The sequence below is a fragment of the Macaca nemestrina genome, chromosome 7 (genome assembly GCF_043159975.1).
Source record: "Macaca nemestrina isolate mMacNem1 chromosome 7, mMacNem.hap1, whole genome shotgun sequence".
NCBI classification, from domain to species: domain Eukaryota; kingdom Metazoa; phylum Chordata; class Mammalia; order Primates; family Cercopithecidae; genus Macaca; species Macaca nemestrina.
The window spans coordinates 31,405,262-31,421,387 of record NC_092131.1 but is presented as its reverse complement, the minus strand read 5'-3'; the positions used below and the strand labels follow the sequence as shown (position 1 = coordinate 31,421,387).

At 50.0% G+C, this 16,126-nt stretch overlaps 1 protein-coding gene across 4 annotated transcripts in view; it reads left to right on the top strand.

Annotated features, from left to right (window-relative positions):
* Positions 1 to 16,126, top strand: part of LOC105495866 (estrogen related receptor beta) — a 190,746-nt gene that overhangs the window by 142,958 nt on the left and 31,662 nt on the right. For all 4 annotated transcript variants that reach the window (XM_011765751.3, XM_011765750.3, XM_011765752.3 and 1 more), the window contains one exon: positions 8,301 to 8,417. In XM_011765751.3, the coding sequence (XP_011764053.1) occupies positions 8,301 to 8,417 (117 nt within the window). The remainder of the gene's footprint in view (positions 1 to 8,300; positions 8,418 to 16,126) is intronic.

The following is a 16,126-nucleotide window of genomic DNA, read 5'->3' as shown; positions in this document are numbered from 1 at the left end:
ATGTGAGCCTGTCTGGGGCACAAGGGAAGAAAGTGTCACCAAGGAGGCCATGTGAGAGCTGTGGCTCCAACGAGGAGCTGGCCAGGTGGACCACATGAGGAGTTTCAGGTAGAGGGAGGCATGGGAGGGCTGGGGGCTCCATGAGATCCATGAACTATTATACTTACTGATAGTTCAGGTCTGCTGGAGCCTACGAACTGGAGGCCTCAGTGAGAAGGGATTAGGATGGACAAGTTGGAAATGGTCAGATCATAAAGGGCCCGGTAGGCTTTGCCCTGGAGTTTAGATTTTGTTCCCTGCTCTGGGGGACAACAGTTGGAGAATTTCTTAAATTTATACTTTAAATTTATTTCTAATTCTTTTCAAAATAAGGTATGCAAATAGTTTAAAGAGTATAAAAGAAACATAACTTTTAGGCCGGGCACAGTGGCTCACACCTGTAATCCCAGCAATTTGGGAGGCTGAGGCAGGCGGATCACCAGGAGTTTGAGACCAGCCTGGCCAACATGGTAAAACCTCGTTGCTTCTAAAAATACAAAAATTAGCCGGGTGTGGTGGCGGGTGCATGTGATCCCAGCTACTTGGGAGGCTGAGGCAGGAGAATTGCTTGAACCTGGGAGGCAGAGGCTGCGGTGAGCCAAGACTGTGCCACTGCACTCCAGCCTGGGCGACAGAAAGAGACTCTGTCTCAAAAAGAAAAAAACCAACAAAAAACATACATATATGTTTATATAAATATATATTTTTTTATATATATGTTGTATAATGAAAGATCGCAGTCACTGGCACTACCCATTCTCCTCCCACTCCAATCCAGAGTTAACCATTTAAAAAAATCTCTTCTTCTATCATTTAGTAATATTGTGATTTTATAGCTATATTTGCTGACAGCAATTTTTACCTTCTTTCTTGACTTTCTGTTATGGAAGACGAGTTAGCTCCAGTTACACAACCCATCCCAACACACACACACACACACACACACACAAAATCCCACTGTCCTAATATGGTTATATTCACAAAATAATCTATTTTGCCTATTGCCATTTCCTTCTTGACATGTCCTTGACTTTTCTCGTGGGTTGTATTCCCTGTTTTCTGGATCCTACCTCTTCCTTTTTTTTTTGGTTCACTCCTTCTCTGGGGAAAGCACGTAGTTCATGGGCGCCCTCAAAAGGTACAGGAGAGGTAAAATTGGCAATACCTTGTATATGTGGAAATGCCTCTATTCCATCCTCCAACCTTCACATTAGATTCATGTCTTGGTTTGGTACAGAATTCTAGTTGAAAATAATTGTCCTTGGACAGGCGCAGTGGCTCACGCCTGTAATCCCAGCACTTTGGGAGGCTGAGGTGGGCGGATCACCTGAAGTCAGGAGTTCGAGACCAGCCTGACCAACCTGGAGAAACCTTGTCTCTACTAAAAATACAAAATTAGCTGGACTTGGTGGTGCACGCCTGTAGTCCCAGCTACTCGGGAGGCTGAGGCAGGATAATCGCTTGAATCTGGGAGGCCAAGGTTGCAGTGAGCCGAGATCACACCACTGCACTCCAGCCTGGGTAACAAGAGCGAAACTCGATCTCACAAAAAAAAAAAAAGAAAGAAAGAAAAGAAAGAAAAGAAAATAATTGTCCCTCAGAATTTGGACACCATTGCAGCTTTGTCTTCTAGCTCCTGATGCCGCTGTATATTGAGTCTTCAATGCCTGACACTTTCTGAGGTTTTGCAGTGTGGCTAGCTTATTTCTTATCTGGATCCCTTGCTTTAGCTACCTAGGTTTCTACTTTCCTCATTCTCTGAGACAGTTCCCACTCCTGTCCTGCCAGTTAGTGGACTTTTGGGATGATGTGTAGACAGGTGTGCTCTATGTACTACGATGAGCCAGAGAACCGGTAAACTTGCCTGGGAAAGTTATTAACCGACCTCCAGGAGGCAGTGTGAAGGATAGATTGGAAAGGGAAATGGAGACAGGCTAGTGCATGACAGTAGTCAGAAGGGGTGATGAGTGTGAAACTAGGACTGTTGCAGAAGGGAGGGAGGGAGGAGGTATCAGGAAGTAAGATGAAAGGAATCTTAGGGGTAGATATGGAAAAATCCAGGAGGCCCCTTCATTTCTGACAGGTTGCAGGTGGCTAGTCATCCCATTGATGAGACAAGGGATACAGTAAGAGGAACAGGTTGGATGAGGATGGGTTCAGTTTGAGAAAGAGGAGGGCCCAGGGGACATCCAGGTAGACACATGAGCAGGCAGGTGGCTCTAAGGGCATGGGCACGGGCTGCAGATCATTGCCAATTAAGTGATAGTGGAAGCCAGTGGCATGAATGAGATCATCCAGCTCATGGTGAGGGGAGCATCGGGAGGGCAGAGGACCCTGGGCAACACAGAGATGAAAGGGATGGTCCCTGTCTCCAGGGGTGAGTAAATAAGGGAGTGGAACTGAGTGACCATCACCCCAGCCCTTTCACACCAGATGCATAGAGTGGTACCACTTGAGCTCTGTCATTAGCCAGCAGCCTCTGAGGCCACAGGTCCCTGAGAGCTATTTGTCTGAGCTTAGCAACCCCCTCCCTGAGTCCATGGCAGGGCTTCCCTCCTCCCTGCAGCTGTTCGTGAGCAGCTGAGGGGGATGCCCCTGGGATTTCCTTCTCCCAGGGAAGCACAGGATCAAAGAGAGCTGATGGCGGTGGTTACCCCTCCGCCTTAAGGTCACAGAGAAGTCTAGGTCAGGTTCTACCAGTACCTGCCTCCCTCCCACAGGCACCGGCAGCATCCACTCTGAGGTCTAGGGATGGGAGGCAGACCTTAATGTTCTCAAATATCAGAGTTGGTGGCTAGCCTCGGATCCGACACCTAGAAAAGGCTTACCCTGGAATCCTTTGGTTGTGTCTATGCTGTAAGACAATCTTGTCCAACCTGTGGCCCAGGATGGCTTTGAATGCGGCCAAACACAAATTCATAAACTTTCTTGTAACAGGATGAGTGTTTTTGTTTTGTTTTGTTTAGCTCATCAGTTATCATTATTATATTTTATGCATGGCCCTAGGCAATTCTTCTTCAATGCAGCCCAGGGAAGCCAAAAGATTGGATACTCCTGCTGTTTAAGATCTGCCTGAATATAAAAATAAGCAGAGCAGCCATGGTGGCCTGCTTGCCAGTGCCTGCACTTCACTAAGACCTTCGTATGCTTTCTGCCACTGAATCCGGGGAACGTTTATTTTTTATGTGTTTATTTTTGAGATGGAATCTCACTCTGTCGCCCAGGCTGGAGTGCAATGGCATGATCTCTGCAACCTCTGCCCCCTGGGTTTAAGCGATTCTCCTGCCTCAGTCTCCCAAGAAGCTGGGATTACAGATGCCCACCACCACGCCTGGCTAATTTTTTGTATTTTTGGTAGAGATGGGGTTTCACCATGTTGGCCAGGCTGATCTCAAACTCCTGACCTCAAGTGATCTTCCTGCCTTGGTTCCCCAAAGTGATGGGATTACAAGCATGAGCCGCTGTGCCTGGCCTGAATCTGGGGAACTTTTTAGATAAGAACTTTATGAGTTGGGAACTGTACCCATTTTACAGATGAGGAAACTGAGGCTCCGAGAAGTTAGGTGATGTGCCCAAAGTGGAGTCTGTACCTGTCTATACTGAATACACTCCCAGGTTAGAACCTGGAATTTTTGCTAACCATTGGCTGTGTTCCTGTCCTGAGAGAACTCATCCCCAAAACTTCCACACCTCAGTTGCATGTGTGTGTGCCGCCAACGTCCTGTCCCTGTTCCTGCACGCTCCTAGGCCCTCCTCAAGAGACCACAGGAATTCTGATGGATTAATCTCATCACTTTATCGAGGAGGCACTTAAAAAAATTACAAAGCAAGGCCGCCAGCCTGGCTTTGCTGGCAGCCAGCCGCTGGGGCCATAAAACAAATTGAAAGGAACCAAAATAAATAAATAATTTATTTATTTTGACACACACTGACACACACACACACACACACATGCATGCAGGCCGGCCCCCAAAGGGTGAAGAGCTTGGCTGGGGACTTGCTGTTAGCACTTGGTCCTCTTGTCCTGGGAGAGCACCAGTACCAGCTCCACACACACATTTCCTGACCCCCCTGCTCTGAGCAGCAGCCTGTGGCCTATCCTTCCTCAAAAGGGGACAGATTGGCTGAGCAGCTGAGAGCAAAGCATGGGAAAAGTGAAGAACATGCAAAGGGTGTAGGGGTCCCAGGCAGCTGGAGCTGTGAAGCCCATGGCAGGCCCTGTGAGCTCTTTGCACAGTGGCTCAGAGCAGGCTGGACCTGACAGGCTGGGTCCCAGTCCTTGCTGTCCCATACCCTGGATTCTGTTCACCTTCTCTTCTTTTTTTGTTTTTTTTGTTTGTTTGTTTGTTTGTTTGTTTGTTTTTGAGAGTCTCGCTCTGTCGCTGGAGTGCAGTGGCACAATCTTGACTCACTGCAATCTCGGGTTCCTGGGTTCAAGAAGTCCTTCTTCCTCAGCCTCCCAAGTAGCTAGGACTACAGGTGTGCACCACCACACCTGGCTAAGTTTTGCATTTTTAGTAGAGACGGGGTTTTACCAGGTTGGCCAGGCTGGTCTCGAACTCCTGACCTCAGATGATCTGACTGCCTGGGCCTCCCAAAGTGCTGGAATTACAGGTGTGAGCCACAGCGCCTGGCCCCTCTACTCACCTTCTTATCTGTAAGATAGAGAAAAATCTATTTACCTCCAGGGTTGCTGGGAACATGAAAGCCTCAGGATCTGTAAAGCAGAGCTGTGGCTACTCCCTAACAAGCACTGGCCAGTGTGAGCTCCCCATGTGTGTGCATTGAGTGGCTTGGTGTCCCAGGCAGTGAGACTAGAGAGGAGCTGGAGTACGTGGAGGAGGGAGAGAGATACAACACAGGGGACATTAATGGGTTATCAGCACGGAGAAGGAGCGCCTCCCCATGTGGGATGTGGAGGAACAGAGGGTGGAGGGAGCATAGAGAGTCTGTTCTAAGCTGCAAAGCAAAGGCCTGGCAGCCTAGGAGACCATGGAGTTCCAGGAAGTGATAGTTATGCAGAGCGAGTGGAGGAAATCAGCATGTTGAGGCTGCAGAGAGAGGGTGGACCTGGGTGGGGACGGGCCAAACCTTCCAGTGCCTTCTAAGCCAAGATAAAGGCTTGGCTGAATTAGCTTTTATATGTGTTTCCCTCCTTTCTGTTTGTCTTTCGAATTTTACCGGGCTTATATGAATATTGAAATTATTCCCCAAGAAGCCACCCAAGCCAGAACGCTCTAAGAAATAGGGCTAGATAAAAGCGAAGAGGAGTACAGAGAATCTTCATCCCTTCCCCTTCCCATCACCTCCCATCCTCTAGCACAGAGCATGACCTCCAGCTCCCTCCCTGCAAGAAATGGGATGGGGAAAAAGGTGATGCCTGCTGGACTTGAGAGAGGGAGAGAGAGGGAGAGAGGGAGAGAGAGGGAGAGAGAGGGAGAGAGATGGAGAGAGGGACAGAGAGGGAGAGAGAGAGGGAGAGAAGGACAGAGAGGGAGAGAGAGAGGGGGAGAGGGGGAGACAGGGAGAGAGAGGGAGATGGAGAGAGGGAGAGGGAGAGAGAGGGAGAGAGGGGGAGAGAGGGGGAGATGGGGAGACAGGGAGAGAGAGGCAGACGGAGAGAGGGAGAGAGAGGGAGAGAGAGGGAGAGAGGGACGGAGGATCACTAGCCTTCACCTGTAGATCTCCGAGGTGCTCCAGAAATAGTTTTCCTCACCAGTAAGAAAGGATGAGAATACTCACTGAGCCATCGTGAGTACTCAATACAGTTAGGCACATTGAGTAATTTTGCTACCTCAAAGCACTTTTTAATGGTAGAACATGGTTCATGCTTGTTCCCAGAAAATCCAATAGAAAAGGTTTCCATCCATATCCCATGTGGGGAGGTAGTGACACAGGGAAGCCCAAGGCCACCCTTCTCCCCTGCTGCCCACCAGGCAACCTCAGCTGCTGCGTCAGCACCAGGCGCCTGTCCTTAGGGGGCAGCACTTCCAATTTCCCCATCCTCCTTGTGAGATGCAGGGTGGGACAGGAGCTCTGTGTGGCCTTGGGTAACCCGCTTCAGCTCCCAGAGCTTCAGTTTCTTGGTCTGTGAAATCGGACACTGATGTACCTTCAGAGGCTGTTGTGAGGACTGAGGGAGCTGGTGCAGATTGTGCACACAGTAGGTGCACAGTAAATCTTAGCTGCTATTCCTCTGAAGTGGGTAGGGTTTAGTGTGGAGGATTCAGATAGGCAAGCCTCCAGCTCCTCCCTGCTCCCTCAGGAAGTGGATGTCTGGGTGGGGCCGGAACGACAGATGTGTTCTAGTTGAGAGATTCTGTTCTGAAAAACCCTGGCTCAGGCTGACCTCAGTGACTTTGGGACTTTGGCAGCCAAAGAGACACCATAACAAAACAGCACTGTGATGTGCTGTTTTCATTTGTACCTTCCAGTTGCATTTTTTTTTTTTTTTTGAGACAGAGTTTTGCTCTTGTCACCCAGGCTGGAGTTCAATGGCATGATCTTGGCTCACTGCAACCTCCACCTCCTGGGTTCAAGTGATTCTCCTGCCTCAGCCTCCCGAGTAGCTGGGATTACAGGTGCCCACCCCTACGCCCAGCTACTTGTTTTTTTGTATTTTTAGTAGAGACGGGGTTTCACCATGTTGGCCAAGCTGGTCTTGAACTCCGGGCCTCAGGTGCTCCACCTACCTCAGCCTCCCAAAGTGCTGGATTACAGGCATGAGCCACTGCGCCTGGCCACTCCAGTTGCATTTCATTATGCCCCCGCCCCCCGCTCTCCCCCCATTGCCTTTCCTTCCATTACCAGGCACTTTGTAGGTGCTCAATGCATATTCGTTAATAAGAGCCAGCAGGTCAGCGTGCCCAGGGCAGATGCCTGTATTAGAAAGGCAGCCGCAGCCTCTCCTGACTGGACTGTCAGCCCTCCCAGGAAGAGCACTGGAAGGTCACTTCAACCTAAAGAAGACCACTGTGTTCACATGGCATAGAAACACCTGGAAAACTCACCTGTAACATGGGAATAGTGTTAGTACTTACTTTCTCTTTCATGGAATAGCTCTTGGGAAGGACTCCGTAGATCCTTCATTTGCTGCATTCTACCTGCCCGTCTCTATATGGTGGGGGCTGTGCTCAGTGCTGCTGGACACTGGGGAGCAGCCCAAGGTCTTGGCTTCATGGGGCCTACAGCTTAAAGGAGCACGGGTTGGGTTTATGGCAGCCATTCTTTGTTTTGTTTTGTTTTGTTTGAGACAGAGTCTTGGTCTGTCGCCCAGGTTGGAGTGCAGTGGCGTGATCTCAGCTCACCGCAACCTCCGCCTCCCGGGTTCAAGCAATTCTCTTGTCTCAGCCTCCCGAGTAGCTGTGATTATAAGCACACACCACCACAGCTGGCTAATTTTTTTGTATTTTTAGTAGAGACAGCATTTCACCATATTGGTCAGGCTGGTCTCAAACTCTCACCTCAGGTGATCCACCCACCTTAGCTTCCCAAAGTGCTGGGATTATAGGCATAAGCCACCGCGCCCAGCCTGGTAGCTGTTCTTATAACCCATGAAAGGAGTGGCCTGAAAAATTTATCACAGATTCCCTCTGCTAAACGAACTGTGCTTATAAAATGACCCCCTCGAATTGAACAGTGTTTAAAGCAGTTGTCCGTATGCGGTCTTGTTTAATCCTTCATTTAGTAGATTATCTCACTGTTTTGAAGATGAGGAAATTTCAACTTGGTGAGAGGAAGCATATCCTCAAGGTCAGCAAAGCCAGGTGGCCTGGGCCCCTCCAGTGGGATGCAAAACCCAGGCCTTGATCCTGGTGGACACAGAGTTTCCAAGAGGCTCTTCCCGCACATCAGGGTCCCAGGCTGGAGGCTGGAGGAACTGGTGGTGGTGGTCTGCGCTGATGTTCTGGTCAGCACAGGGGATGTTCTCCTCCTGGAGTAAAAGGCTGGCTCAGTGAGTTTCGATGTCCCCGCCCACAGGTGGCTTCAACACTGTGGGTGGCCATCCTCTGGAGAGTTTCCCCAAGTGGCTGCCTGGTCCACCCAGACCTGCCACCTGGAGTCTCCATATGGAAGAGAGTTTGAAACGTTCTGACAAGCACCTCAGAGCACCTGCTTTGAGAACGCTGCCCTGTGGGAGCCTCGGGGTGGGGGGAGTGGCAGCTCTGGCGAATTAAAATCCCCGTCCATCCATCCCTGCGCTGGCAGGTGGGGGCCCTGGGCGGCCAGCACCTGGCAACCCTCTCTGTGTCTGATTGCAGGGAACATCGAGTACAGCTGCCCGGCCACCAATGAGTGCGAGATCACCAAACGGAGGCGCAAGTCCTGCCAGGCCTGCCGCTTCATGAAATGCCTCAAAGTGGGGATGCTGAAGGAAGGTAAGAGGCCCCACTGAGTTGGGGTTTGCCGTGAGGCTCTGCTTCCTGGGGAGTTTTCATTCCCTGTGAGACACCCACAAGCCACGGATCTGTGTCCCAGGGTGAGACCCAGTCTGGGCGCCCATCTCCTCCCACACCCTGCCAGCCTGCCACGGCGCCTGCGTGGCTGTCCTCCTTTAAGGAGGTGGGAATTGGAATTTCTCCATTAAGGATCTTTCAGAACCCCTGACCCCAGTTGGGCCCCAGACAGCTGGCCTGGCACTCTGGGAAGGCCTTCCTTTAGGGGCAAACCCCACCTCCACCCTAGGAGGGGTAGGCTTAAGAGGCTGTTATATCCCCCAGCACCCTCGAGGGCTCGGGGGTGGAAAGGACAGACACATTAAGGCCAGGAATGATAAATAATGTTCCCTTCAGCTGTGAAGAATGGCATTTGTTTTCTGGTGGGTGGACAGGACATGGCTCTTGCCTTGGAAATGCTGGTCGCTTCCTTGTTCCCTCTCTTCCCATGCTCTCCCTTCCCTCTCCTTTCACTCCCTGTGTCCTCTGTCTCTAGAGCTGTGCTGTCTAATATGGCAACCACAAACTACACGTGGCTTCCGAGCGCTGGTCCAAACAGAGGTGTGCTCAGTGTACAACACATACCCGCTTTAGAGGACTTAATAGGACCATAAAAAGCAGTGTAAAGTCTGGTGGTGATAATTTTAAAAACGTGATTGCATGCAGAAAGGCTAATCTTCTGCACATGTTAAATAAAACATTGTGAAATTAGCATCACATGCTTCTTTTTATCTATTCTTTAATGTGGCTACTAGAAAATTTGAAATGACACGTAGCTCTCATTGGGACAACTGCTCCAGATCTCCTCTTCCTCGCTTTCTCTATTGATTTGCTCCTTTTTTTTATATTAAAATATTATCAGTAGAGGCAAAGTCTTGTCATGTTGCTCAGGTTGGTCTCCAACTCCCGGGCTCAGGCAGTCCTCCCACCTCAGCCTCCTAAAGTGCTGGGATTACAGGCATGAACCACTGTGCCCGGACGATGTTTTTAGTTTGAGGAACCTCGTTCAGTACCATTTTGGGGATGGGTCATGAGTGTTTGTGGTTTCCCTGCTTCTCCAGCTTCCAAGGGGAGCCAGTGACAACTCTTAGAGATCAACTTTTAAGCTCTGGGCCTGGAATCCTTCTAGAAGAGGGAGGAAACAGGAAAAGAGGTGTGTGGGGGTGATCAGAAGGGGCTACAGAGAGAACCAAAGGACAGGTCTGGAATGCAGACCCTGGAGGGGGAAGGCTGGGAGTGGGCATCTGGAAGCCCAGCCCAGCCTTGGGAGCCCCAGGGCACTCCTCCTATCCCCTCTCCCAGGGCCCTCTGAAGATGAGGGCCCAGACCTAAGATGCTTTGTCAGAACAACTTGGACCGTCATGTGCTATAGAAATTGGACCTTCCACTTCCGTTTACCATTTCCAGGTCCCCCACTTCACCTCAGCTCAGCCCAGCACCTATATCCATAAAACAGAAGCTCTTGAAGCAGACCCTCGGCGGCCTTTGTGTCGACATGGCACACTGGCTTTTAAAATGCTCCTCATTCAGGGCTTCATTTAACCCCTTTGTGATGGAGCGGACCACTCAGCTCTTAGACAGGCCAGCTGCTTCGTTAGGGGCTCAACCGAAAAAACAGTCTCTTTTCCAGATTAAAAATGGGCCACATCCTGTGGAAAGCCTGTCTGTTAGTTCATTTTTGACTCTATATAATTTTGGTCTTGCTCCTGGATAGGATGATCCAAACTGGTGGCTGAACTGGGTCCCCTGACTCCTATGCCAGGCTCTTTCTGCTCCTTCAGAGCCTCCTGGTGTTCACAGATGGGAAAATTGAGGCCCAAAGGCCCAGAGAAGCATGCCTGAGTGCTGGTCTCTCGACTTTCCTCTCTGTGTGGTGCTGGGAATCTGAGGGTTTCTAAGCTTTGGAGACTCATTTATTCCTCTTAAGCCCTAGAGACGGAGCTGCTTGACCTGTTGTTCTCACATCCAGAGACGAAGCTGGATGTGAGAACAGCAGGTCAAGCAGAGGGCCAGGGGCCACTTGGTTGCAGCGTGCAGCCTCCCTTCCTACTTGACAGCATCCCAGGTACTTAGAGCAGCCAGAAGCCTCATTGTTTTCAATATAGCCCTGAATTTTACAGGTGACAAAATGGAGCCCTGCAGGAGCTGGGGTGAGATGACTCCCACTCTCAGTCACACATTCACTTGAGGGGAGCTGGGCCCAGAGGCTGGAACTTTCCTTGCCCTGTTCAGTGTCTGCTCCCCATGGCACAGGGCAGGGATGGGGGAGGGCCAGAGGGGACCCCCACTCAATTCCTGGACCATCTTGTAACACGGAACAGAGTCTCTTTGGGGGCTATGCAGGGCTGGGAAGAGAGAAGGGCACTTTCTAGTGGCTTCCCAGGAAGCAGGAGATGGTGAGGGGTGCACTGATGGCAGGAAGGGAGATGGTGAGGCCCACAATTGCCCGGTGGCCACTCAGACATCCAGACTGGCACTCGTCAGAGAAACGAGGTGGACACTGTGTGTCCCAGGATGATGGTATTGGGGGTGCTGGGAGGACAGAGGCATGAGACCCCTGCTGCCTCAAGTGGGCAGGACGTACAGGGGACGCCTCAGTGTTGACACCCCTGCCCCGCTGCAAATATAGCCCTTTGGTTGATGTCCTTTACCCAGGGTGGCAGCTGGGGCCTCCCAGGCAGACATGCTGAGCCCGAAAAGGCCCTTTAAAGAGCTCTGCCTAAAGAAGGAAGGGACAGCCACTGGAACGCTCCCTCCCCCACTCCCTACCAGTGCTGGCAGGTCCAGATCCAAGAGCGGGGAGATGACACAAAGCAGAGAGCCGCATTTAGTTTCTGTCCCCTGCAGGGCCTTGGAGAGATCCTGGGATCTGAAGCTCCGTGGGGACCGACCCCCTTAGGAGGAGCATGCCTCCTTCAACAGCCTGGGCCCCTGCCAGGTGGGGCTCTTGGCAGCTGCCTGGCTTGGCTTTTGTTTGGGGGTCCCTCCTGGCTCTGCAGGCAAGGCCCAGGCCCCCCGAGACCAGCGTGGGCTCATCGCCCACCTCAGACTCTGACGGGACTCTAAAAGGCAAACTTCACCTTCCCCAGGGCTGCTCCTCTGCGTTAGGGTCCCACAGTGGGCCTCTGTTGCTGGGGGGGTTGGGGGGCCAGGGGCTTGGGGAGGGCTGCAGAGGGAGAGATGTGGGTGCCTCCGCCCTCTCTGCTCCCCTCACCTACACGTCTGAACACCATCCTCCCCCGCATCCAGCCACACTCTCCTTGTGTTTTACGATTTTTCCTTTCTTAGGTAAAATAATCAGAGATCGTTTCCCAATTTGGGGGCCCAGCAACAGCCGCAGAAGAGATCAGACTTGGGCTTTCTCTGGCTCTCCCTCTCTCTTAAGACTGTGCTCAGCTCAGGGATCTAAGCTTTTCAGATTCCTCACATGGTTGGGACAGATCCTATGGCCACCTCCCTGTGACTTTCTCCCTGGAACATCCAGAGCAGACCGTGGAAAGCAGGAGATGTCCAAAGGCCTATCTTGCTTTAAGCAAATCTAGTACATAAAAATCTGTATTTTCAGAGAAAAAGTAATTTTTCTCTTTTAAAAATTGAATACAAAATCTGGGTTAGGAGTTGGTGGCCTGTGTTCTGCCCCTGGTTATTAGGTATTTCTGCCTATGTAATTTTTTTTTTTTTTCTTTTGAGACGGAGTCTCGCTCTGTCGCCAGGCTGGAGTGCAGTGGCGCCATCTAGGCTCACCACACCCTCCACCTCCTGGGTTCAAGCAATTCTCCTGCCTCAGTCTCCTGAGTAGCTGGGACTACAAGTGCGCACTGCCATGCCCAGCTAATTTTTGTATTTTTAGTAGAGATGGGATTTCACCATGTTGGCCAGGATGGTCTCGGTCTCTGGACCTCATGATCTGCCCACCTCAGCCTCCCAAAGTGCTGGGATTACAAGCATGAGCCACCACCCCCGGCTGCCATTTAATATTATTACTCACACCCACATGCTTCCATTTCTTCACTGTAAAACAGGGATCTTCATACCTGTTCTCCGGCACTGGTCAAAGTGGGGACCTAGGACAGATGGGACAGCTCCTCTTGGCAGAATCCACTGTGGGATTGCTTTGCAATGTCAGCTCCCTTGATGTGTTAAAATACCCCAGTGTTTGATTCAGGCTGGGCGCGGTGGCTCACAGCACTTGGGGAGGCCAAGGTGGGCAGATCACCTGAGGTCAGGGGTTCAAGAGCAGCCTGGCCAACATGGTAAAACTCCCTCTCTACTAAAAATACAAAAATTAGCTGGGCGTGGTGGCACACACATGTAATCCCAGCTACTCTGGAAACTGAGGCAGGAGCATTGCTTGAACCCAGGAGGCAGAGGCTGCAGTGAGCTGAGACTGCATCACTACACTCCAGACTGGGTGACAGTGCAAGACTCTGTCTCAGAAAAAAAAAAAAAAAAAAAAAAAAATTCTAGTGTTTGATTCAAAGACACTGTCATTTACAGTCAGCTTTTCATCAGTCTGCCTCTTGTGTCGGGGGAGGCAGACTGGTGTCTGGCCGCCCTGATTTGCTTCCTGGATTTGTTGGTGGGAATCTTAAAAGGTGGCCTTGTCTTGGGCTGGTCCCCACTGTGGGTTCTAGAATCAGGATGGGCAGCTCCCCCGGTAGTCAGCCTTTGCAGCCTGGCTAGGATGTGGACTGACTCAGCCCCTAAATCCGGAAAAGCCCTGGAAAACCACTAACTGCATTTCCTAGGGGGCTCCCCAAGTCCTCAGTGCAGCTGTGGGACTTCAGTGATTCTCTCTAGACAGCCCGTCCCTGCCAACTTCACCTCCTCCTCACCTCACGTCCCTCATGTGACCAGCCTCCCAAGCCCGCTCCACTTCTCCCCCACTCAGCCCCTGCCTGCCTTTCCCCAAGTGTTTTCTAAAAGATATTTGATTTCAGTGAAAGCTGGGCCGACATCCATGCAATATGCTCTCACTCGCTTTGTGCTTGTTGGGAAGGTGGAGGGCTCCTCCGGGGATTCTGGGTAATTGCGTTAGTGGCCAGCTCATGTCAGGAAATTAAAAGGAGGCCCTGATCAGGTTCCCACTGCATGGGATTTAATGGCCTTGTATTTATAGAGTATTCTGCCTCTAGCCCATGCCAGAAATATCACTTTTTTTCTGGCCCTGTGAATGAAGAAAGAACATGAGAGATGACTTGCCTTTAAACATTCTTTTTCTTTTCCAAAATATATTAGTGTTTTGAAACAAAGCAACTCTTTAGCACTTTAGAGAATGGTATTGAGCTACAGCCTGAGAATGTCGATGTGTGTTTGCATCCCTTTCGAGCCACTTTACATTCTACACACACTGCCACCCCCAACCACACACACACAAACACACACACACATACACATACACACACACACACACACACACACACAGGTACCTGACAGCTCACAGGATCTTCCCAGGCACCCTGAAATCTTCGGCCCACTCAGCCACAATGACCTCTGGTTGGAGACGTGTTGATTGAATGAAGACTCAGGAGATGATCTTGTCTGTGCTAAATTATTGTTACTGTTCACTGCAGGCTTTTGGATAACGGGTTCGGTGGTCACGTAGGCCTGGTTAAACCTTCTCTTCACCACTTATCGGCTCTTTGGGCCGGTTACTCAAACCCCTGTAAGCCTCCCTTTCCTCCTCCATAAAATGGGAATACTAATAGTGCCTATCTTCATCTTGCTCCCAATCTTCAGGGAAAGCCCCTAGAGTTATACCGTGAAGTCTGATTGTTATTAGAGATTGATATTCTTCATGTTACAAAATGGATTTTCTTCTGTGATCCAGAGGCAATTTTGAATCTCCTGTAACCTCACTCCCTACTCTGACTGGTAATCTTGCTTCACATGTTCGGGAAAAGATAGAAAGTCACATGTGAAATTTCTTACCCTCCTACCATTGAATCCACAAACTTACCAGTTTGTGCACCTGTTTTCTGTATTCCTTTTGGTAGAATAGAAGTATTTCCAATCCTGACAAAAGGTGGTCCCGCTCCTGCCCTCCTGTGCTCTGAATCACTCTCTTCTTTACCAAGGACTTCATTCCTTTTTTTTTTTTTTTTTGAGATGGAGTCTCACACTGTTGCCCAGGCTGGAGTGCAGTGGTGCAATCTTGGCTCACTACAACCTCTGCCTCCTGGGTTCAAGCGATTCTCCTGCCACAACCTCCCGAGTAGCTGAGATTACAGGCATGCACCACCACACCCAGCTAAGTTTTTGTATTTTTAGTAGAGACGGGGTTTCAGCATGTTGGTCAGGCTGTTCGCGAACTCCTGACCTCAAATGATCTGCCCGCCTCAGCCTTCCCAAGTGCTGGGATTACAGGAGTGAGCTACCATGCCCAGCCTTTTACCAAGGACTTCATTCCTATAGTATCTTCTCTGCTTCCAGGACCATCAAATTCTCCCTCACTACTGGATCATTTTAATTAGCAAACAAGCATACTTCTGTTCTCCCATTATGAAGACAAAATTAAATGTATTTTTTAACTTTTAAAAAATATTTTAAAAATTTTTTCACATTAAAAAAAAGAGACAGGGTCTTGCCCAGGTTGTTCTCAAACTCCTGGGCTCAAGCAATCCACCCACCTCAGCCTCTCAAAATGCTGGGATTACAGGTGTGAGTCACCATGCCCAGCCAAAAACGAAATTAAATTTAAAAAATTCACAACTGTGTTTTATCCCTTCATCTCAATCCAGTTATTGCTACCTGATCCCACTCTCTCAGCAAAGCCTCCAAAAGGAATTGACAGCACTTGCTATATTCATTTTCTTATCCCATTCACTCCTTTCTTTAAAAAAAAAAAAAAAGTTAGCATTGAATAGATCCAGAAATACACTTATAGTATATTACATTAGTTAGTGTAAGGTAGGCTTTTTTTTTTTTTTTTTTTTTTTTTTTTGAGACAAAGTCTTGCTCTATCAACCAGGCTGGAGTGCAATGGCATGATCTCAGGTCCCTGTAACCTCCGCCTCCCGGGTTCAAGTGATTCTCCTGCCTCAGCCTCCTGAGCAGCTGGGACTACAGGCATGTGCCACCACACCTGGTTAATTTTTTTGTATGGGATTTCACCATGTTGGCCTGGCTAGTCTCGAACTCCTGACCTCAGGTGATCCACCCGCCTCGGCCTCCCAAAGTGTTGGGATTACAGGTGTGAGCCTGTAATCCCACTCCAGGCCAGGCTAGGCTTCTAAAAGAAAGAGACTCCCTTTCCCCCTCCACAAAAAAAACCAAACTCCAAAACCACCCAGAAGGCTAAGCAGGATAGCAGTTTCATTCCTGCTCATTTCTCACATAACAGGCCGTAGGTCACAGGCAATCCAGGACGAGCTGGCAGCTCTGCCAAGCTTAGCATGTGGCTCGCCCTTGCGGACCCCAGTTCTTCCCCATCTCACAGACATCTAGAAGGAGGAAAAGCCCATGTGAAGGGCAGGACCACAAGTAGCACACATCTGTTCTTCTCACTCACAGCCCATTGCTGGAACTGAGTCACAGGGCCACGCTTCTCTGCCACGGAGTCTTGGAATTGTAGCCATTATCTGGGACGTCACGTACACAGCTAAAACGTTGTTGGTATGGAAAAAGAGAATGATGAGAATGACGTATTTTCA